This window comes from Muscardinus avellanarius (assembly GCF_963383645.1).
Source record: "Muscardinus avellanarius genome assembly, chromosome: 8".
In the NCBI taxonomy this organism is placed as follows: Eukaryota; Metazoa; Chordata; class Mammalia; order Rodentia; family Gliridae; genus Muscardinus; species Muscardinus avellanarius.
This window is the reverse complement of record NC_137794.1, coordinates 2,971,151-2,994,211: the sequence shown is the minus strand read 5'-3', so window position 1 is coordinate 2,994,211 and position 23,061 is coordinate 2,971,151. Positions and strand designations below refer to the sequence as shown.

Genomic DNA, 23,061 nt, shown 5'->3' with positions numbered 1-23,061 from the left:
GAGGTTGGTCCCTGCCAGCTGCTCACTCCAGGGCCCATGGAGCTCGACATGACTTTGGTGAGAATAATCGCCTGCTGCTCCCTACAGGCCTCTGCAGGGGAGAGAGGAAGAGACACCTGGAGTTGAGATAAGGGCAGAGGGAGAGGAGAGGAGGCTATGGATTGGTGTGTGTAATTTCAGAGCAGCCTCAGGTAGCTGTGGGGTTAGGAGCAGGACGGGGCAGGTATCCCCAGGATGTCTGAGCAGCTCAAGGCTCAGCCTGTCTGTAGTAGCCACAGGGAGGCATGAACACGTTTCGGGGAGAAGAGGAACCACTCTGGGTGCCCTCCAGTGCCTGCATCCTCTAGAGTAGCCAGAGAGGTGCTGCCGTGCCCCAAGTCAGCCAGCAGGGAGCAGAGGGTAAAGGGCCGGGGCAGCGACCAGGGCTGAGTGGGCCGGGACCCGCAGAGGATGAGGGGTCAGAGCGCCTCCTGGCTGGCAGTTAGGAACTCTTCTGCCCGCTTGTGCGCCTCCAGCGCCTTGATGGTGTACACGTCCTGGGGCAGCTCCGACTTCCTCCGAAGCAGCACTTTCTCCTTCTTGATGTCTTTTAGTATCTGCACGTGAACAGGAAGACAAGAACGGTAGCAACCCCGAGGAGCTCTGCTGTCTCCTCTTACTCCTTGCTTCTGCTCCGGTCTCCTTTCCCTTCCAAACCTGTTGTCTCTGCTCCGCCCCCATCCTTACACCCAGGGCCCTCCCACCTGCACAGCCTCTGTCTCCACTGTCCTCTTCAGGAGCTGGATGTCCTCTGCTGTGGGGGTCTCTGTCTCCATGGAGTATACGGGGGGCAGTGGTGGAGGAGCACGGAACATGGGGTACTGAGGAGAGGAGGCGTCGCCACGTGGTGAGGGCCGCAGCCCTCCAGTCCTCCCCCAGCCCCAGAGGGGCCCCAGGAGGGGCAGAGAGTGCACCTGGGGGTTAAGCCGGGCCAGCTCCTCGACCTTCTGCCACATCTCTTCTCTCTCCTTCATTCGGAATCGGCCCCTGAGGAGCAAAGGCGGGTTGGGCCAGGCCCGAGGGGGGCCCAGGCAGGGCGGTGGTGCTGGGACAGGACTCACTTCTGCTTCTCTGCCTTGTATTGCTGTGTGCAGTCGTCAAACAGCTTCTGATTCATCTCCATGAACAGCTTCAGGGCGTTGTAGATCAGGCCGTGGATTGTCCTGCCGCCCAGAAAAAAGACGACGCACAGGCCAGAGCCTGCTCAGGCCCAGATCTGCCAAAGCGCCTTTTCCCTACCTCCCGCGTCACAAACCCTTGCACCGTGCGAGCAGATAGTTCTGCCCAAATCACGTGACTGGAGACAGCATCTCGTGGCCCACCCATCCTTCCTCGCGCCCCCCCACTCGAGCCTCTCCTCACTGTGACTCCCTATGCCTCACTAGGCCTCCCAGGCTGATGGGAGGAAAGCCGCTCTCTGGGCTTTACACCTGCTCTCCATGTGGACCACCCGAGCTCCCGACACGAATGATGTCTGTCCCACAGAGCCGTGGGCCCCGGCTGCTGGCCACGGCGCTCGTGGCAACTTCCCTACTCTACTCCCCGCGCCCTCAGGGGTCAGAACCAGGCCACAGGCCCACCCGCGCCGTACTTATTCCAGTGGCTCTTGGAGTTCCGGTAGAGCGCGGGGAACATGATGGGCAGGACCCGGGCGGCGTTGTCGCTGATGAGACTCATGATGTACTCGTTGTTCCAGTAGTAGAGGGCGCGCTCTGCCACCTGCCGGGGAGAGGGGGCTCAGGCCTGCGCCGGGGCTCCCGGGAGGCGGGGCGGGCTTGCTGTGACTTGGCCTCACCTGGAAATGGGGGCTGGAGACACACTTGGCGAGCTGGCGGAAGAGCGGCTCCATCACCTTGCTGAACTCCGAGGGCTCGATGACGTCCAGGATCTCCTCCAGCTCGTTCAGGAACATCACCTCCTTGGGGCTGTGGGTCTTGGGCCAGAACTTGAGGAGTCCCACGATCACCTGTGAGAAGGACAATCCTCCACACTGCCTGGCTCTCCGGGGCCGGCCTGCCTCCCCGCCGAGGCAGCCAGGTGCTCTCTGCTCGCTGCTCGTCTTTCTCTGGCTTGGACTTGTTTCCCAGGTGTATGTAGGGGAGGAAACCACATCGCCTGTGGGGCCAAAGCCCTGCCGAGCACCTGCCGGCACCGTTCGGTAGGCAGGGCCTGGTAAGGGATGCTGACGTGTGACAGGTGGACCGGGACCAGAAGGAGGATTACCGGCTCGGTGAGGCTGCTCTCCTTCTCCAGGAACTGCACCACACAGTATGCCAGCTGCAGGTGGAGGCAGAAAGGTGGGCTGCAGGCACCCCGAGGTGCCGGGTCTCCAGAGCCCAGTGGCAAGACACGACCCCAGGATGGAAGGGTGGTGCGGAGGATGCATCTGGCCACCTCTACGCCATCACCATCCCTTCCTCCGGTCTCTGAGGCCCACGCTGGGGACAGTTAGGAGGAAGGCAGCTCACCTGAGGGTGGTACACACTCAAGGACTTGACCTTGTGAAGGGGAAGTAGGACACGGATGAGAAACATCTTGTGCTCTTCCTTAAGGGGCAGGGCAAAGCCGTTGATGATGCTAGGGTTGGGGAAGGTGTTTCGTTTTGAGGACTAAAGCCAGGTGCAAGCGCCGCGTGCCCACCCTCCCGAAGGCCAGGTCCAGGCGCCGCACCCGCCCTCCCGAGCTTCTCCAGGCACCTGTGCTCGCAGCCCACCTCACCTGCCCAGGATCTCCAGGAGCTCAGCAATCCCATTGTGGTGCTCTGTCTCATAGATGAACCTGAGCGAAGCAGAAGGGCGCTCTTTGACACGCCGTGTCCTCCAGCACTCAGCAGAGTCCCCCGCCCTGTCCCCCTCAGCGGGGGCTGGCTTGGCTCCTGGGTCTGGGCTCATGGCCTCACCTGTAGAAGATGTGGTTGATCTGCCTCCGGATGTAAGCCCGGAGCCCCAGAAACTTGCCGTAGATGCGATGCAAAATGGTCTTGAGGAAATCGCGCTCCCGAGGATCCTCGCTGTCAAAGAGGTCCAGGAGCTGGGCGCAGGAGGAGGGAAGAGAGGGGTGAGCCTGCTGTGGGGTGGCGGGCTGGTGACCCAGACCCGGCCAGGGTGAGCTTCCAGGCTTTCTGGAGACAGAGTGAGGACAAGCCTCTGGACAGCAGGGTGGCTGACACTGCGCTACTCCACGAGGTGTCTGGGCGTGCGTGTTTACATGCCCCATTAGGGCGAAAAAAGTCCTTTTTCCTGTCCCCCATTACCTGAAAGCTGCTTCAGGAAACTAGGCTTGTTTACCACCAGCCACCCCGCCATGGTGGCCTGTACCCAACACAGCTGCCGCTCACTGAGGTGGAGGAGCAGGAGACCGGGTGGGGAGATGGGCGCGGGCAACTCACAGCGAGGACAAACTTCTGGTCGATGTACTTCTTGGCTATGTTTGGCTGGAAATCAGGAGACTCGAGGAAGCGTAAGAAAAACTCGTATACGAGCTGTGGAGGCAAAGGGGTGTCTGCTGAGGCGCTCCCCGAGGATGGGCCTGGCCAGGCCTCGCCGCGCCCCCCCGCCGGGTACCTGGAGGTGGGGCCAGGCAGCTTCCAAGGTGGGCTCATCCTCCTCGGGGTCGAACTCGGCCCCTGTGGGGTTCGATGAAGGCGGCAGCGTCCGGAAGAGGTTCACTGAAAACTGAGGGGCGAGCGGCTTAGCGCGTGGCCGGCTCCCGGCGCCCGCCTCCCGGGCCCGCCCAGCGCACCATGGTGACGGCCTCGGGGTAGATGGCCTCGGTGACCACGTCGCGGCTGTGGGTGATGTACTCCACCATCTCGTTGAGTCCTGCCCGCTTCACCTCCTTGAACTTGAGGTCGCTGAGCGGGTCCGACACGAAGTCGAAGAGGACGCAGCACTGGCGCAGCTTCTGGATGAAGAGCTCCTCCCGCTCCTGGGTCGGCGAGTCTGTGGGGCCGGTGGTCAGCGTCCCGCCACGCTCCCCCGCACCCAGGATGTCCCAGACCCCACGCCGCCGCACCCGGCCGGCCACAGCCGCCACCCGCCGCCTACCTTTCAGAGCAGGGAGCTTCTGCAGCTCCCGGTTCTTGCTGAGGTTGAAGCGGGAGGAGCTCTGCCGGCGCTCCTTCTTGACAATCTGGGGGCCCCCCGAGTACTTGATCTTGCTGAGCTGCGTGGGGGGCGGTGTGCTGTTGCTGGGCCGCTTGTTGGATGACGGGGGCTGAGACGGGGGCTGAGGCTGGGGCTGTGCCTGCGCCTGGTCAAACAAGCAATGCACGGGGTCGGGTCTCCAGGACGTGCCCCAGCCGGGGCATCCCCCAGCCAGGCTGTCTGTGCCTCAACAGGCCCAGGCCTGGAGCAGCTGCCCCACTCCAGGGAGGAGGCCAGAGACAAAGACGGCTGGCTTGGAGATCTGCAAGGGACCGGTTAAGAAGTCCTGTCTCCTAAGGTGACAGTCAGGCGGTGGGGAGGAGCCTTCAAAATGCTCTTTCCCAACAGGCATGGTGTGCGCGCTTATGATCCCGGTTACTCAGGAGGCTGAAGCAGGAGGACTGCTTGAGCCTAAGTGTTCAAGACCAGCCTGGGTACACTTGATCTTAGCCCAAAGGGCTGAGATGGGGGTGGGGGGAATCGCTCATTTGAAGCCAGCTTCGGCAACTTTGCAAGACCCTGTTTCAAAATTAAAAACAGCCGGGCGTGGTGGCGCACGCTTGTAATCCCCGCGCTTGGGAGGCAGAGACAGGAGGATCGCGCAGGTTCAAAGCCAGCCGCGCGCGCTGGCTTAGGAGACCCTGTTTCCAAAATGAAAATGTAAAAAATAGGTCTGGGAGTGTAGCCCGGAGGTAGAAGGGCTTCCAGGAACCCCAGTACCACAAAAAAAAAAAAAAAAAAAAAAATTAAAAACAACATAGTGCTGATGGTCTACTTCAGAGACAGAATGCCTTTGGTCAAACAAACCTAAAAAATTTTTTTTTTTTTTTGGTGGTACTGGGGTTCGTGGAAGCCCTTCTCCCTCCGGGCTATACTCCCAGACCTTTTTTTTATTTATTTGGAAACAGGGTCTCTAAAGCCAGCACAGCTGGCTTTGAACCTGCATGATCCTCCTGTCTCCGCCTCCCAAGCTCAGGGATTACAAGCGTGCGCCACCACGCCTAGCATCAAACCAAAAAAATTAAGAAAAAAAAAAAAAAGGATCTGGGCATGGTGGCACATACCTATAATCCCAGCACTTAGGAAACTGGGATAGGAGGATTGTAGGTTTGTCCTCAGTCTCAGCAATTTTTTTTTTTTTTTTTTTTTTTTTTTTTTGCGGGTCTGGGGATGGAACCCAGGGGCATTTGACCTCCGAGCTATACCCCCTGCCCTATTTTTTCTTTATTTTGAAACCGGGTCTCACTGAGTTGCAGAAGGCCTCACTAAGTAGCTGAGGCTGTCCGTGAACCGCGATCCTCCAGGTCTCAGCCTCCCGAATGCTGGGATTACAAGCATGCGCCACCACGCCCGGCTAGTCTCAGCAATTTAGCTAGGCCCCTTGCAACTTAGTGAGATCCTGTTTTAAAATAAAAATAAAATAGGGCTAGGGGTATAGCTCAGAGGTAGAATGGCCACTGAGTTTCAATTCTCAGTACCCCACCCTCCGGAAAAATAAAAGAGCCAAGCATGGTGGCACATCCTATAATCCCTGGATTTGGGAGACTGAGACGGCCGTGTCACAGGTTTGAAGACAGACTCAGTAGTGTAGTGAGACTATTTCAAAACAAAAAACAAAAAGAGCTGGGATTATCACTATCACTTGGAGGCAGAGTGACCTGGGCTCAATCCGAAGGGCCCCAAGCCCCTAAAAAAAAAAAAAAAAAAAAAAAGACCATCCTGGGCAACACAGCAAGACTCCATCTCAAAACAATCCGTTCCAGCCAGGCATGCGGTGCACACCTATGATCCCAATGCTTGGAAGGCTGACACAGGAGGGTCCCAGGTTTGAGGCCAGCCTCAGCAGTTTAGTGAGATCCTGTTTCAAACTAAAAAATAAAAAGGGCTGGGGGCTTGCCTTCGAGATAAAATGCCCCTGGGTTTAATTCCTAGTACCACAAAATGAATTTTAAAAATTTTTTGTTTGCAGCACTGGGGATGGAACCTAGGGGTATTCAACCTCTGGGCTACACCCCAGCCCTGTTTTTTATTCTTTATTTTGGAACAGGGTCTCACTTATTTAAGGGCCTCACTAAGTAGCTGAGGCTGGCCACAAACCCAGATCCTCCTGTCTCAGCCTCAAAAATTTTAAAAAGGTGTGGGAGTGTAGCTCAGAGGTAGAATGCCTCTGGGTTCAATCCCTAGTGCAAAAAAAAAAAAAAAAAAAAAAAAATCCAGTTCATGAACAGGCGATCAGTTACTGGGTTAGTGATGACAGAAAAATGGTTATACTGCCATGTGGGAAGCCAGGCTCGTGGGAGGTGGGCAGGGAGTGCGGCGGTGCAGGTACTGGCTAAAAAGAGACACGAGGAGTCTTCTGAGTGAGGGACACAAATCTACATCTTTTTTTTTTTTCTTTGTGTGTGGTACTGAGGATCAAACCCAGGGACATTCTACTTCTGAGCTACGCCCCGGTTTATTTTTTCATTTTGAAACTGGGCTTCACTAAGTTGCTGAGGACCCTGCTAAATTGCTGGGACCGTCCTCGACCTGCAATCTTCCTGTCTTAGTCTCTCAAGTACTGAGGTTACAGACAATGCACCACCATACCCAGCATACCAAATACTTTTTTTTTTCCTGCAGTACTGGGGATTGAACCCAAAGGTATTCTACCTCTGAGCTACATCCCCAGCCCTATTTTTATTCTTCTTTTTTTTTTTTGTACTGGGAATTGAACCTAGAGGTATTCTACCTCTGAATCACACCTCCAGCCCTATTTTTTATTCTTTATTTTAAAACAGGATCTCACTAAGTTGCAGAGGGCCTCATAAAGTAGCTGAGGCCGCTGAGAACATGTCACCCTCCTGTCTCAGCTTCCCATGCACTGCGGTTACAGGTGTGTACCACCATGCCCAGCTATACCAAACACTTTAACAGCCTCATTTTTAATAATAAATAAAATACCATAGTTAAAATTGCCTATGAAAATGATGTAATATATGTAATCAAACTCAATTCAGCTGTGAAAATATATTTTCATTGTTACAGTAATTCCCCAAAACTGGTCATAGTATTTTGAGAGGAGGGAGGCATCTGACGAAGGCACAAGAATGCCAAGGACTTAATTTTCTGCAGTAGAAAGTCGGCACATAATCTAAGTCTCAAAAAATGTGCTTTTTTGTCGGGCGTGGTGGCGCACACACTTGTAATCCCTGCACTTGGGAGGCGGAGACAGGAAGATCACACAGGTTTGAAGCCAGCCGCGCTGGTTTAAGAGACCCTGTTTCCAAATAAAATAAACATTAAAAAAAATAGGTCTGGTCTTTGCTGGGCGTGGTGGCGCACGCTTGTCATCCCCGCGCTTGGGAGGCAGAGACAGGAGGATCGCACGGGTTCGAAGCCAGCCACGCGTGCTGGCTTAGGAGACCCTGTTTCCAAATAAAAATATAAAATAGGTCTGGGAGTGTAGCCCGGAGGTTGAAGGGCTTCCAGGAACCCCAGTACCACCAAAAAATAAAAAAATGCTTTTTTTTTTTTGCAGTACTGGGGATGGAACCCAGGGGCATTCTACCTCCAAGCTACACTCCCAGCCCTAATTTTCATTCTTTACTTTGAAACAGGGTCTCACTGAGTTGCAAAGGGCCTCACTAAGTAGCTGAGACTGACTGAACCATGATCCTCCTGTCTCAGCCTCCCAAATGCTGGGATTACAAGCGTGCACTACCACACCCGGCTTCCAAAATTTTTTTCAAAAAGCAGTAAAAGAATATAACTTGGTAGCCAGGCATAGTGGCACTTGCCTAGAATCCCAGCGACTCAGAAAACTGGAGCAGAAAAATATCAAATTTGAGATCAGCCCAGGGGACTTAATGAGACCTTCCCTGTGCTGTGTCAGAAGCAGACAGAGGGCTGGAGCGTAACTCGGGGATAGCGAGCCTGCCTCAAACGCAGGGCCCGGGTTCAGTCCCTGGTGCAATGGGGAAAGCCAATCTGTGGCTAGGTGTCACGGTGCATGCCTGCAATCACAGTGCCTGGGAAGCTTGGACAGGAGGAGCCTAGGACTGAGCACAGCCTCAACAACTTTATGCGACTCTGTCTGTCTGTCTGTCTGTCTCTCTCTCTCTCTCTAATGTAGTACTGGGGTTGGAATACAGAGTCATTCTACCTCCAAGCTACACCCCAAGCCCTACTTTTTATTCCTTATTTTGCAAAGGGCCTCACTAAGCTGTCTGCGAAACCGCCTGTCTCTGCCTCCCTAGTACTGGGATTACAAGTGGGCACCACTATAGCCAGCTTATGAGATCCTGTTTCAAAATAAAAGAATAAAATAGGGCTGGGGATTTAGCTCAGAGGTAGAACACCTCTGGATTCCATCCCCAGTACCAGGAGAGAAAAAAAAAAAAGTCAATCTGTAAACCCGACATGGTGGCATGCCTGTAATCCCAGAGTTGGGGGGCTGAGACAGGAGGCCACAGGTTCCTGGTCAATCTCAACAATATAGCTAAACTCTCAGCAACCTAACAAGACCCTGTCCCAAAAAATAAAAAGGGCTGGGGGTGTAGATCAGAGGTGGAATGCCCCTTCAACCCCCAGTAGCCCCCACACCCAAAGTCCATCTGTGACGAGAGCTCAGAGGTGAAAGTTCAGAGGTGAAGGCTCAGAGGTGAAAGTGGTTGCACAGACCATGATACAGAGGGTTTCCTTTCATCACCAGCCCAGCAGGACTACTGACTTCCTAAGCATTGTATATGTGGTCATGCTGGGGGAAAACGACAACAGAAAGCCAAGAACTACCTGACAGAAAACGGCTTCTGCTGTGACGTTAACTAAGACATGGATGTGGGGCTGGACCCAGGGGCACTCTACCACCAAGCTAAGCCCCAGCCCTTTGTATGATTTTGAGGCGGGGTCTGGCTGAATTGCCCAGGCTGGCCATCCTCCGGTCTCAGCTGCCCAAGCAACAAGTATTATAGGCGTGCACCATTACACCCAGCTATTATTTTTATTTCCATAGCTGGATCTCAGTAATGCCACCTGGAAATTCCTTCCTCTCCAGCAGACCTCAAATGTTCCTTTGCGTCTGTCTATCATCCTCCTTGTTCAAAATGGGTGACCCAGAAAGTCACTGCATCTTGAGTCCCACCTTCTTTCGAAAGCTCTCAGATCACCCCAACCCTTGGGCGCTGCTCCCCCAGCCAACCTCAGGCCACCGCCGTGTGGGTCAGCTCTGTGATCACTGACCCAAGAGACATCGTTCACTCGGGAGGTTTCTACGTCCTCCCAACATGGCGAGTCCCTGAAGCCAGGGCCCTTCGTACTGGCAAGTGACGAGTGTAGAGTGGCGTGACTTTGATCAGTACCTGACCGACCAGGAGAGTGGACCTTTGTTCCTGTGCAAGCACCTCCTCTTAGGCCTTCCTCTCCTGCCTCTGCCCCTGAGCCACAGCCTTGGCCCTACTGTATGTATGTATGTATGTATGTATTTATTTATTTATTTTGTGGTACTGGGGATGGAACCCAGGGGCATTCTACCTCCAAGCTACACCCCCAGCCCTATTTTTGAATTCTTTATTTGGAAACAGGGTCTCACTGACTTAAAGAGGGCCTCACTAAGTACCTGAGGCTGGCCACGAACCACGATCCTCCTGTCTCAGCCTCCGGAATGCTGGGATTACAAGCATGCTGTGCCACTATGCCTGGCTCCTGTTTTATTTATTTATTTATTTATTTATTTATTTATTTACTTACTCTGTGTGTGTGTGTGTGTGTGTGTGTGTGTGTGTGTGTTACTGGGAATTGAAGATGGGACATTCTACCTATGAGCAACACCCCCCACCCTTTTTACCTTTATTTATTTATATTTTTTGGCAGTACTGGGGGGGAAACTCAGGAGCATTCTACCTCAGAGCTACACCCCCAATCCAATTTTTTTTTTTTTTTTGCAGTACTGGGGGTTGAACCCAGGGGGATTCTACCTTTAAACCGCACCCCCAGCCCTATTCTTTTATTCTTTACCTTGAAGCAGAATCTCACTGAGTTACAGAGGGCCTCACTAAGTAGCTGAGGCTGGCCACAAACCATGATCTTCCTTTCTCAGCTTCCCAAATACTGGGATTACAAGTGTACGCCACCATGCCCGGATCTGATTTTTTATTCTTTTCTTTGTTTTGTTTTTTAGGTTTTTTATTTTTATTTTTTCAGTTCTGGGGATGGAACCCAGGGGCATTCTACCTCTGTGCAACACCCCCAGTCCTATTTTTTAGTCTCTATTTTTTTTTCTTTTTCTTTTTTTTTTCTGGTAGTACTGGGAGTGGAACCCAGGGTCTTTTCTACCTCCGGGATAGACTCCCAGACTTATTTTATTCTTTATTTGGAAACACGGTCTCACTAAGTTGCCAAAAGCCTCACTAAGTAGCTGAGGCTGGCTTCAAACCTGTGCGATCCTCCTGTCTCAGCCTCCCAAGCCCTGGGATTACAAGTGTGTGCGACCACGCCCAACTTAATCTTTATATTTTTGAAACAGGGTCTCACTGAGTTGCAAAGAGCCTCACTAAGTAGCTGAGACTGTCCGCCAACAGCGATCCTCCTGTCTCAGACTCCCAAATGCTGAGATTACAAGCGTGCACCATCATGCCTGGCTTTTTTTCTTTTTTTTTTTTTTTCTTTTTTGGTGGTACTGGGGGTAGAACTCAGAGGCTTTCTACCTCCAGGCTATACTCCCAGACCTATTTTACATTTTATTTGGAAACAGGGTCTCACTAAGTTGCTGAGAGCCTCACTAAGTAGCTGAGGCTGGCTTCGAACCCGTGTGATCCTCCTGTCTCAGCCTCCCAAGCGTGAGGATTACAAGCGTGCGCCACCACGCCCGGCTTATTTTTTATTTTGAAACAGGGTCTTGCTAAGTTGCTGAGGCTGGCCTTGAACCTGCAATCCTCCTGTCTCAGCCTCCTAAGTCCTAGATTACAGACAGACACACACCCTGTACTAGGCCCCAGGCTTTGTAAGTAGAGGACTTCGCGGGGGTAGATGAACCGAGGAGCACACGCTGAGCTCAGTAGGCCTGGGCTCCACTCCTAGCACCACACACACCAAAGGAAGGGACGATTAGACAAGAAGGGCTTCAGGGTGACAGCTGTGGCTCAGGGAGCAAGGCTGAGGTGGAGGGGACTGGGCTACCATTTCTTCCTCCTCCGTCTCCAGAACTCAGGATGGTACAGCATGCAAGAGTCCACGGCATTGACCTGCTCCTCCAGTCACAGACCAGGAAGGATCTGACGTGGGAGGCGGCTCGCAGGGAGCCTCTCCTGACTTCCCAAGGCTCCTCTCTGTTCTCGGATTCTCCTCTAGAATCTCAGAGCCAGCAGATCACTTCAATAAACCCACAAGAGAGTTGGCTTCTGAGGCACAGACCTGGGTTAAATTCTACTCTGTCATTTCCTCGCTGCCCAAGAGCTACTTAACATCTTCCAACCGCAGGGCTGTAAGATGGGGTGGTGATAACAGAACCCCGGCGATGGTTAAATGAGATAACGCAGCAAATTACTTAGTGTCGTGCCTGGCACGCAGCTGTGCTGGGTTGAACAGTGTCCCCCCAAAATTCATGTTCAACCAACACCTGTGAGGGTGGCCCTGTTTGGAAACAAGTTAAAATGAGGTCATTCTGAATTAGGGTACTGGGATTTTTTATTTTTTATTTTTTATTTTTTTTGGTGGCACCAGGGATGGAACCCAGGAGCATTTACTTCTTCTTTATTTTATTCGGTACTGGGGATGGACTCCAGGGGCAGTCTACCTTGGAGCTACACTCCCAACCCTGTTTTTTATTCTTTATTTTGAAACAGGGTCTCACTGAGTAGCAGAGGGCCTAAGTAGTTGAGGCTGTCTGTGAACCACGATCCTCCTGTCTCAGCCTCCCAAATGCTGGAATTACAAGCGTGCCTAGCTAGGGGCGTTTACTTCTGAGCCAGCCCTATTTTATTTTGAAATGGGGTCTTGCTAAATTGCTCAGGGCCCTGCTAAATTGCCAAGGCTGGCCTCGAACTCACAATCTCCTGTCTTAGCCTCCCAAGTACTGGGATTACAGGCAGGGCCTACCATGCCCGGCATGACTGGTATCCTTATAAGTAGGAAATCTGGAAGAGATAGAGACACACAAGGAAGATGGCTGTGTAAAGGCAGAGACGGAGACTGCGATGATGAATCTAGACGCCAAGAACGCCAAGGATTACTGAACGTTACCAGAAGCCGAGAGAGGGCAGTCAGACTCCTCCTAGCCTCAGGGCAGGGCCCAGCCAACACCTTGATTTCTGGGCCCCTGCACTGGGAGAGGGTAAGTTTCCTGTTTGAAGCCATCCAGCGCCTGGTATTTAAGGTGCCCTAGGAAATGGACACAAAGTAACTGCTCGACAGCACAGCTGTTAGATGCTTTATTATTGGGACCAACTGGAAAGGCTCTGGAAAACGCTTGACACCTAGTGACTCTGGCCAGAAGAGCTCACAAAACTGAAGCAGAAAAATGAAAGAAGGAAGGACTGCCAAATAGCATTTGAAGGCCGGGGTCTCCCAGCCTGGCCCTCGGCTCGCCAGCCCCCGCTGCCACCCATGCACCAGGACCTTTCTGGAAAATCACGGGGCTGCTTCATACAGGTGCACCTGAGCAGGTCCTCCCCAGAGAACCCAAGGTGAGCTTGACACCTCCTTTCCCAGAGGCTTGAAATAAACCCCTCTCTCCTGGGCAGACTGTCCAAAAGGCGGTGGGGAAGTCTCGGTAGTTGGTCTTGACGTAGTTCTTTTTAATTTTTTTGGGGGGTGCTGGGGTAGAACCCAAGGGCTTTCTAGCTCTGAACTATATATTACGTCATGATTATAGCTCCAGCCCTTTTCTATTTTATTCTGAAGCAGGATCTTGCTAAGGATTGCAGGTGTGCACCACCATCCCCAGCTCAGCACATCTCTCAGCCTGTCCTGGCCCCCATTTTCCTTCTCTGAAATGAGAAAGACGGCTAAGCAGGGCAGGGTGATACACCCCTGTAACGGAGAGGCTGGGACAGGAGGATCGCAGGTTCAAGGCCAGCCTTGGCAACTTAGCCAGACCCTGTTTCAAAATAAAATAGGGCTGGGCATGGTGGTGTGTGCCTGTAACCACAGTACTTGGGAGGCTGAGACAGGAGGATCTCAGGCTCAAGGCCAGTCTCAGCAACTTAGTGAGGCCCTCTTGCACCTTACTGAGACCCTGTTTCAAAATAAAAAATAAGCCGGGTGTGGTGGCGCACGCTTGTAATCCCCACGCTTAGGAGGCTGAGACAGGAGGATCGCGCAGATTCAAAGCCAGCCTCAGCTACTTAGTGAGGCTTTCAGCAACTTAGTGAGACCCTGTTTCCAAATAAAATATAAAATAGGGCTGGGAGTATAGCCCGGAGGTAGAAAGCCACTGGGTTCCACCCCCAGTACCACAAATAAATAAATAAATAAATAAATAAATAAATAAATATAAAAAATAAAATTGGGCTGGGGTGCTGCATGGAAACAGTATGTCCCTGAGTTCAATCCTCATTACCACCAAAAAAAAAAAAAAAAAAAAAAAAAAAAAGTCTGGGGGTACAGCTAGAAAGCAGAAAGCCTCTGAGTTCAAGCCAGGTATGGTGGTACAAGCTTGTAATCTCAGCCTCAGCTACTTGGTGAGGCCTTCTGCAACTTAGTGAAACCCTGTTTCAAAATAAAGAATAAAAAATAGGGCAGGGGTGTAGCTCAGAGGTAGAATGCCCCTGGGTTCCATCCCCAGATCCAGGAAAAAAAAAAAACAGAGCTGGGAGGTTTAGCTCAGAGGTAGAATGGCCCTGGGTTTAATATCCACTACCACACACACACACACACACAAATAAAGAATACCTCAGGCAGGGTTCAACCTTCAGGGGAAGAAAATAAACGGGGAGAGAGAAAAAAGGACAGAGAGAAAAGAAGTTTGGACTGTCAGTTGCCTCTGCTCCAGCGGGCCGGGGTGGCGGCTGACTCGGGTCCAGCCACTCCCCGGAGCGCGGCGCACCTGCTGCGCCGGGCCCTCAGCCCGAGCCAGCGCCTCCCGGAGCTCCTGCGTCGGCACGGAGACGGCCGCAGAAGGCGCCTTCCCAAGGACTTCTCTAGCCACAGTGGTGCTGAGGTGCTATGTGGGACCCGGTGTCAAAGAACAACCAGCAGGAGCCCAGAGCAGTCCCGGGAGCGAAGGCGGCGTGGAGGGCGTGAGGAACTGACACCGTGCTAACAACCAGAGGAAGGAGGCTTCGGCCGAGGGCGCGGCCCTCAGCTCCCTTCTCCCTTCAGTCTTCATCCCAGCCTCTGCCTTCGGAAGCTCAGCTCCCAATCACTTTTCCTGTGCGTCCCCCACATGTCCTCGTCCCTGAGGGGCTGCGCCCGAGGGCGTCCGGGAAGCATTTCCCAGCACCCGAGGGAGCGCACGGGGAAGAGGCGCGGCGTAACCCAGCTCGCTCCTCCTCTTGCAAGACACAGACACACAGTACAAAGGCTCACACCCGGTGACAAGCGCCCCTCTAGACGAGCTCAGAGGCAGGGGTGATTTCTCTTCCGGTTCCCAGCTCCCACACCTGTACCGTGGGCAAGACCTATCTGAAAGTGACGGGATCTCTTCAGAGGTCACAGGAAAGCCTAATTACGTCGACTGTCTCCCCAAACACTGCAGCAAGAGGGAGAAGGTGCGCGCTGGTCAAGAGCTTCCACAGCGGGAGCTCGCTCCAGCCGTCCACAGGCTCGGCCGGCATCCGAAGCATCCCACGAGCACCCGAGTCCATGGACACACCTGGACTTAAGTCCTCTGCTCTCTGCGGCCTTCCTGCCGGCTGCGGAGCTGCACGGGCCCCAGCTCAGCCACTCCCGCCCCTCCGCCCCACCCAGGGCCAAGCTGACACCACTTGGCACCCAACAAGCCCCTCTGGGCCTTTCTCCTCCTCCCTGGAACCCTGGACATCACAGATTTTTTGCCTTAAAAAAAAAAAAGGAATTCTTTGTTTTTGGTGCTAGAGATCAAACCCAGGGCCTTGTGCCTGCTTAGCACTGAGCTGTACCCCTAGCCCCTGAAAAAGGAATTTTCAGCACTCAAATCTGACAAATAGCTGGCCATGGTGGCACACATATAATCCTAGTACTTGGGAGGATGAGACAGGTAGATCACAAGTTCGAGGACAGCCTCAGCAGCTTGGTGAGGCTCTCAGCAATCTAGTGAGATCTTAAAAAAAAAAGCAGGAAGGCAGAATGCCCTGGTTTCAATCCCTACTACCAAAACTATATATATATATATATATTTTTTTTTTTTTTTTTTAATGTTGGCAGAGCGGGACATGATGGTACACACTTGTAATCCCAGTACTTGAGAGGCTGAGACAGGAAGCTTGCAAGTTCACAGTCAGCTTTAGCTACTTACTGAGACCCTCCACAACTTAGTGAGACTCTGTTTCTTTTTTTTTTTTTTTTTTTCCTTCCAAGTACTGGAACCTAGGGTGTTGAGCTTGCAAGGCAAGCACTTTGCCACTGAGCTACATCCTAGCCCAGAGACCCAGTTTCAAAATAAAGAATAAAAAACAGGGCTGGAAGCTGGGAATGGTAGCACATGTCTGTAATTCCAGTACTTGGGAGGCTGAGACAGGAGGATTGCAGGTTTGAGGACAGCCTCAGCAAGTAGTGAGACTCTCATCCACCTAGTGAGACCCTGTTTCAAAATAAAAATAGAATAGGGCTGGGGGTGTAGCTCAGAAGTAGAATGCCTCTGGGTTCACCAAAAAAATAAAAAATAAAGTAAAAAATGCTGACAGAAAAACAACTTTCATAGCAATCTGAGAAGTCTGAAAGAATTAGAGAACTTTGCTGGTAGACTGCTTGCCTGGCAGGGGCGAGGCCTGGCCTCAGCCACCAGTACTGCCCCCCATGCCAAAGAATTAGCGAGCTTGTTTGGTCTCCACCGGCCAAAGGGATACCCTGGGCTGCAGAAGCCTCCTTCCCTTCTGCCTGGATAATTCTGCCCCATCCCGCGCCCCCCAGCCACGGAGGAGCGGAGCAGGCATTCACGCCGCGCGAGGGCCTGGCTATGACTGTCGGTTACCTCCTCGGTGCTGTCGCCTCCGCCATCCTTGCCCGAGCTGCTGGGCTTGGCCGTGCCTTTGGCAAGCTTGGGGGGCTCCTGCTGGGAGAAGATGGAGTCAGGGTTAGCAGAAGCCAAGAGCAGGGAGCAGCTTTGTCTGGACCTCTTCAGTCTTTGTCAAAACGATGCTCTGTCCAAATGAATCGGTCAATCAAACAGAACCTACCCGCGCCAGGCCCTGGGTGCGAGGTGTCCACAGAGGGAGGCTCGGTCCCTCCGGGGAATCTAGACTCGGGTTGGGAGGTCCTCCCTAACACAACACTGAAGCATAACGCTGCTGGCTCGTCTAACCTCACCCCGTGGGTCGGGCCTGGGCGAGCAGCTGGGTGAGGAGGCTGCAAGGGTCAGGCCGCTCGGGCTGGCCTCTGGCTGCAGTGCGCCAGGGGGCCGGAGGTCTGCACGCTAGTGGGCAGGACTCACGGCCCTCCCCTCCGCCACCCGGCCAGACCACGGACCAGCGCTGGAGGCGTCCCTGGGTACCACAAGTAGCACCCAGACAAGAGGGTACAACTGGCGTGTAATCAGTAGGGCCCGGGGATGCTGACAGGCATAGGAAGTGCCCCAAATGCCAAGCGCACCTCAGCTGACAACTCTGGGACAGGGACGAGGGTAAGCCAGGAGCACAGTCTGAAGTTTCCCTCGGGAACCTCCTGGCAGCTGGCTCAGAGCCCTGGCTGGCCCAGCAGCTCTTCCTATGCTTTGGGCCAAGAAAGAAAAAAAAAAAAAAAAAAGGAACTGCACAGGAACAGGACGGGGAGAGTATGCAAAAGACGGGGATTTAGGGCCGACTGCAAGTTCAACAAACACAAATCGTCTTGTGCCGCACAGCTCACGTGCCTGTCCACCCGGTGAACAGACCTGACAGAGCACCGGGACCCACATCCCGGCCCGAAGGATCGGGTCCAGTGGTGAGCATCGGCTCGGGAGGGCAACGAGAAATCCTCCTTTCTCTTTCTCTTGGGGAATGTGACCCGCCTGCCTGCGAGTGCATTCAAAGCTCGGCCCAGGAGCAACAGCTGCAGAAACCGGGATAGTTAACAATGAAGGTTGGGGGACAAGATGGCGCTGAACCAGCAAGGAGGGCTGCCACGTGGACAGAAGCTGCGGCTCGTCCATACGGAGCCAGGGGTCAGAATCAACGGGTGGGGGCTGCGAGAGGATGGCTGAGGCTCCACACCAGGACACGTTCTCTCACGGGGCGGCTGCACGGGAGCTGCCCCAGAGCATTCAGGCAGAGGCGGGGGTGACCTCCTCGACGGCGGGCTGCAGAAGGGCTTCAAGCCCGAAACGGGGACTGGATTGGAGGATCCTGGGAATCACTTCCAGCTCCGAGCCTGCCATTCAACAGCAGCCAAGCCCCTTCAGCGAGAAGTGTTAAATCAAGTGATGTGTCTATGGGGGCAAAAGGATTTCAGGGAGAAGAGAGCTGTGTGGGCTGGAGTAGGGGAAGGCTTCCTGGGGGCGGGGAGGGAAAAAACATCCCTGGGTGTGGAGCAGCTCCAGGTAGCTGCCGAGGGGCAGGCGCCCCTTCTTTGGGCTGAGCAGGCGCTTGCTGCCTGGTGTCCAGGCTGGCTACACTGACCCGGCCAGCGGCTCCTGGTGAGGGCAGGAGAGGGAAAGGCCAGAGGAACACAAGCAGGCACGAAGCCGAGGTGACCGGCTCTACACAGCTCGACCCGGGGCCCGCAGACACAGGCGACCCATCTTCAAACAAGTCTGATCTCTCTCTTGTTCATAAGCTGCTTATTCTTTCCTGTACCCCTCCGCCCACCGTATGGCACTCAGCGTGATGCCTGAGACATCTCTCAGGGAAGTGTCTAGGAGAGATCCAGCTGCCGGGGTGCGTGGGCGTGCGTGGGCGTGCGTGGGCGTGGGGACAGGCCCACCAGCCCTGCTTCCTGGCTCCTGCAAAGCAGGTGCAGCCGCGCAGCCCAGCCCCGCTGCGGAGCGCTGCGTGGCGCTGAGGGTAGCGGGTCTGGAGCCAGCCCATGTTCTGAGCTGCAACTCCCACTGGCTATATGATCACCCACAAGTGAACTGGCCTCTCCAAGCCTCAGTTTCTTTTTTTCTTTTCTTTTTTCTTTTTCTTTTTTTGCAGTACTGGGGATGGAACCCAAGGGCATTCTACCTCCAAGCTACACCCCCACCTTTTTTTTTCTTTCTTTTTTGAGGATCTGGGGATGGAACCCAGGGGCATTTGACCTCCGAGCTACACCCCCTGCCCAATTTTTTTTCTTTATTTTGAAACAGGGTCTCACTGAGTTGCAGAGGGCCTCACTAAGTAGCTGAGGCTGTGTCTGGCGTGGTGCCGCACGCTTGTAATCCCAGCATTCGGGAGGCTGAGACCTGGAGGATCGCGGTTCGCGGAAAGTCAGCTACTTAGTGAGGCCCTCTGCAACTCAGTGAGACCCAGTTTCAAAATAAAGAATAAAAAAATAGGGCAGGGGGTGTAGCTCAGAAGACAAATGCACCTGAGTTCCATCCCCAGACCCGCAAAAAAAACACTCACACACACAAAAAAACAAGTAGCCGAGGCTGTCCTCCAACCGCGACCCTCCTGTCTCAGCCTCCCGAGTGCTGGGATGACAAGCGTGCGCCACCACGCCCGGCTCCCCACCTTTCTTTTATTCTTTATTTGGAAACAGGGTCTCACTGAGTTGCAGAGGCCTCACTGAGTAGCCGAGGCTGTCCGCGCACCGCGACCCTCCGTCTCAGCCTCCCGTTGCTGGGATGACGAGCGCCCGCCACGCTGGGTTTGAGCCTTCAGTTTCTCCATCTATTAAGTGACAATCCCAGCACCCACCTCCCTTAACAGTGTCCGGCACATGAAAATCTTAATACTGGCCAAGAGTATTGCAATGGGCGAGACCCCTCACCAGGAGTACAAAAGACAGGAGTCCAGATGCACATGGGGGCGAGACCCCTCACCCGGAGTACAAAAGACAGGAGTCCAGATGCACATGGGGGCGAGACCCCTCACCCGGAGTACAAAAGACAGGAGTCCAGATGCACATGGGGGCGAGACCCCTCACCCGGAGTACAAAAGACAGGAGTCCAGATGCACATGGGGGCGAGACCCCTCACCCGGAGTACAAAAGACAGGAGTCCAGATGCACATGGGGGCGAGACCCCTCACCCGGAGTACAAAAGACAGGAGTCCAGATGCACATGGGGGTGAGACCCCTCACCAGGAGTACAAAAGACAGGAGTCCAGATGCACATGGGGGCGAGACCCCTCACCCGGAGTACAAAAGACAGGAGTCCAGATGCACATGGGGGTGAGACCCCTCACCCGGAGTACAAAAGACAGGAGTCCAGATGCACATGGGGGTGAGGGCACGGTGCAAATGCCCCACGAGACGCTGCAGCACTTGTGGACTGAACACCTACTGCGTGCAAGGGAGGTGCCACACTAAAATGTGGACTAGTTATCTCAAGGGGGCAAACGAGACTTGTCTAAAATGAATTCTAATCCAAGGCTGAAGACGACAGGGCCACAAGTAGCCTACCGAGCGTTCCGCAAGTCCTGGGGGGCGGGAGAGCTCTCCCTGTGATGATGGCTTGGGAAAAGCTTCAGGAGGAGGCATCGAGGGACAGCAGAGAGGAAAGAGGACAGGTGAAGATGGACACCAAGGGCCCTCCGTCCACCCCTGCCCTGCTCTGCGCCCGTCCCAGCCGAGTGAACAGGGCACACTGCCATCTCTCCCCATCAGACCTGCCAGCCACTGAAGGCCGAAGGCAGCTGAAAACCAAACGCAGGAAGTTAAATCTCACGGCGGGATCAGGGCTGTGCCTCGCTCCGTGCATTCTGACCCTTCCAACACCACGCACCCCGTATGAGGAAGTCTCAACCACACACACTTGTGGTCCTAGCAAACCTAAGAATGGCTCTTCTCAGGCATCTAGTCGGCCAAGACTTTCTGCAGATGGCACAGTATCTGGCCCATCAGACTACAAGCTACAGATAGAAGAGGACTTCACTATTCCTCCTAAGTTCCACACTGCTCAGCTCCTAGCACGGCTGATTCATGTGTGCACCAGCTACAGCCAAACTGCCCAAACCACGTGGCGTACCTGCTCCCCAAGGACAAGGCCTGGGTGAGGCACACAACCCCGTCCAGCCCCACCTAGGAGGTTCACGAGACACCACCACCAACTCTAGGCTCGAAGCTCAGGCCCTGATGCTATGGGACATCCCAGAATCGCAGCTGCCTGGTCAATACCCAATGGCCCCAGGATAAAGAGTTGGATAAGGTCAGAGACGACAGCCCAGCAACTCGGCCAATCAGAGGGCAGATGAAGGCAGTAGTACACCTCTGGGGTCCGGAGGAGAGTGGCCACAGCAGCCCAGGGCCAGCCCTGGCAACGAGGCCGGGGAGGCTGGATTTGGTATCCTAGCATCCTCTGTGTGAATCTGTGCCTCAAAGGAAGCACACCTCTGAGTCAGACCTCAGCAACAGCAGGAGACAGAAGGTAGAGAAAGCCAGGGATGAGGACAGGGAAGGCGGGATGGAGGTAGATAAGGCAACTCAAGAAATGCCTGCGAGCCCGGCGTGCGGCTCAGGGGCAGAGTGCGCTTAGCACGCACACAGCCCTGGGTTCAAGCCCCATCACAGCCAACAATAAGAACAATATCAAAAGACATGGCCTGTCACAGGACATCCTGACAAAGGCATGGACGGCCAGGGTGGCTGGCCTGCCAAGTCAGAGGGAAAGCTCTGGGACAGTCCAGGATGCTACGGCCCAGGAAGGGAGAGACCAGGACCAGTGCAAAAAGGAAACCTGCGAAGGTTATCCTAGGACCAGGAACCAAGGAGGGGCCCGCTGCGAAGAGGAAAGGTGTCTGCTCCAGAGCGGAGCTGGGAGCTGGGAGCCAGTCGATGCTGGTTAGGAGGGCTTCCACAGAGGGGCCTTTAAGTCAAAACACCTGATAGTGCAGCTGGGCCTCCGGCAGGCTGTATGACCTTGGACAAGTGCCTTCCCCTGTCGGGTCCTCGGCCCCAGCATCTGGACCCCTAGAACTGCGTGCGCTGCGTGTGCTCAGAGCTCCCTTCCAGCCCTGATGTTCTGAGGTTCCATCAGCAGAAGGGAGGGCTCAGTCGAGGCTTACAAGTTTGTCTGTGAAGGAAGAACTGGAGGGAGGGGCCTAGGCCAGATCTGGGTGAAGGAGAGAGAAAGCAGTGCCGTTCTAGGTCAGGGGGCTCGGCGGGCGCGGAGAGAGGAGAGGCTGCAGGGAAGTGGAGGGGCCGTCCAAGGCCAGGGAGGAGGGAAGGGGCTGCGCAGGGCGGGGGAGGGGGCAGCTCCGGAGGGAGGTGCAGAAACCGGAGGGGGGGGGATCGGGGCCAGCAGGAGGCGCGGAGAAAAGGCAGGGGAGTGACCTGGGAGTGGGGCAGATCTGGAGGGAGGAGGTTACCGGGGCCGCGGGAGGGAGGAGGAGGAAGAGAGGGAGGTGTACGTGGGGGGAATCCGTCCCGAGCAAGGTGGGGAGCTGTCCCAGAGGCGCCGGCCGGGGGTGCTGCCAGCCGCGGGGCGGGGGGCGGGCTGGCGGCGGAGTCCTGCGGGGGGCCGGCCGGGAGGGTCGGTCCGGGGCTGTCCCGGGCCTGCTTCGGGCCCCTCCCAGAGCTCCGCGCAGGCCCTAGGGCGGAGGCGCGGGGAAGGGGGCCCTGCTCACCTTCTCCTTCTTCAGTTTATAGGGCATCGCGGCCCCTCCGGCCCCGGCCCGGCTCCCGCGGCCCGGCTCCGGCTCCGGCTCGGCTCGGCCGCACTCGGCCCCCTCGGCGTCTCTTCGCCGCCGCCTGCGCGCTGCGCCCGGGTCGAGCGCTGTCCGCGCCTCCCATTGGCCCGAACTCTTGCAAACCTGCCTGACAACCAGGCGCCGCCTCTCCGGATTGGCCATTGGAGCCGAGCTGCTTCCTTTTTTTCTCATTGGAAAGAAAGAGTACAAACCGCCAGGGTTCGGCTCCCAGAATTGGGTGGAGCGGGAGGTCCCGCCCCCGGTGGGCCGGGCTTCGCGGAGGAGGCGGAGGCAGCGGAAACTCCGCCGGGCGGGCAGCGGCTCTCCGCGCCCGGCTCGGCGTCGGCTCCTTCCCGTCGGAAGTGGCTCTCACTCCCCCCACGCTGCCACCCCGCCCAGCCCGACCTGCAGGAAAGAAGCCCTCCACCAAGGGCGCCTTTCTTCACTGGGTAAAGTAACCACCATTGCAGATGCCAGAAAGCGCCAGGGCCCCCGGGCGACCGCCCCCCGGGCCTAGGTGGAGGGGAGATCGGCGCCTGGCAGCGCGGACCCGGAGGAAAGGGACGAGGATCCCTGCTTTGTTGCAACGTGGGAAGTGGGTCCCTGTCCCCACTGCCAGGGCCTGGGGTTGGGGAAGCCGGTGGGAAATGGCAAAGCGACGCCAGTGATGGACGTCTGTAAAAACCCACCCCTCACTTGCCACCCCGCCCAAGGCAGTGCGCTAGTGGCTAACACCCAGTTTTGGCCCTCCAGCGTTGGAGAAGTTCACAGGCGAGTGAAATTCGCGGACTTTGTATAGAGGGGTGATTGAAATACAATGTAATAAATTACACAAAGCTTCAGGTGTAGCCAGGCACGGTGGTACACCTCACCCGAGGCTGAGGCGAAAGGATCTCAAGTTTGAGGCCAGCTTGGGCAACTTAGTGAGGCCCTGTCGTAAAATTAAAAAAATAAAATAGGGCTGGGGTGTAGCTCAGAGGTAGGATGCCCCTGGAATCAACCCACAAAATCAATCACAA

General features: G+C 55.0%; 1 protein-coding gene across 7 annotated transcripts; it reads right to left on the bottom strand.

The window, feature by feature from the left end:
- Nucleotides 1–302: 302 nt before the first annotated feature.
- PPP2R5D (protein phosphatase 2 regulatory subunit B'delta) lies at nt 303–22,021 on the bottom strand (the record flags this gene model as incomplete). 7 transcript variants are annotated; one of them, XM_080699780.1, is made up of 16 exons in its annotated part: nt 303–596; nt 744–860; nt 954–1,026; nt 1,101–1,202; nt 1,631–1,758; nt 1,835–2,005; nt 2,263–2,316; nt 2,508–2,616; nt 2,758–2,817; nt 2,939–3,069; nt 3,428–3,520; nt 3,603–3,713; nt 3,781–3,980; nt 4,086–4,284; nt 16,270–16,347; nt 21,980–22,021. In XM_080699780.1, the coding sequence occupies 16 exons, from the start codon at nt 22,004–22,006 to the stop codon at nt 459–461; spliced, it is 1,791 nt and encodes a 596-aa protein (XP_080555906.1). In that variant the 3' UTR covers nt 303–458. The 7 variants fall into 7 exon arrangements, with proteins under 7 accessions (XP_080555906.1, XP_080555907.1, XP_080555909.1 ...); XM_080699781.1 differs by having other exon boundaries at nt 4,086–4,290; nt 16,270–16,350; nt 21,980–22,006; XM_080699783.1 differs by having other exon boundaries at nt 4,086–4,278; nt 16,270–16,350; nt 21,980–22,006.
- Nucleotides 22,022–23,061: the final 1,040 nt, after the last annotated feature.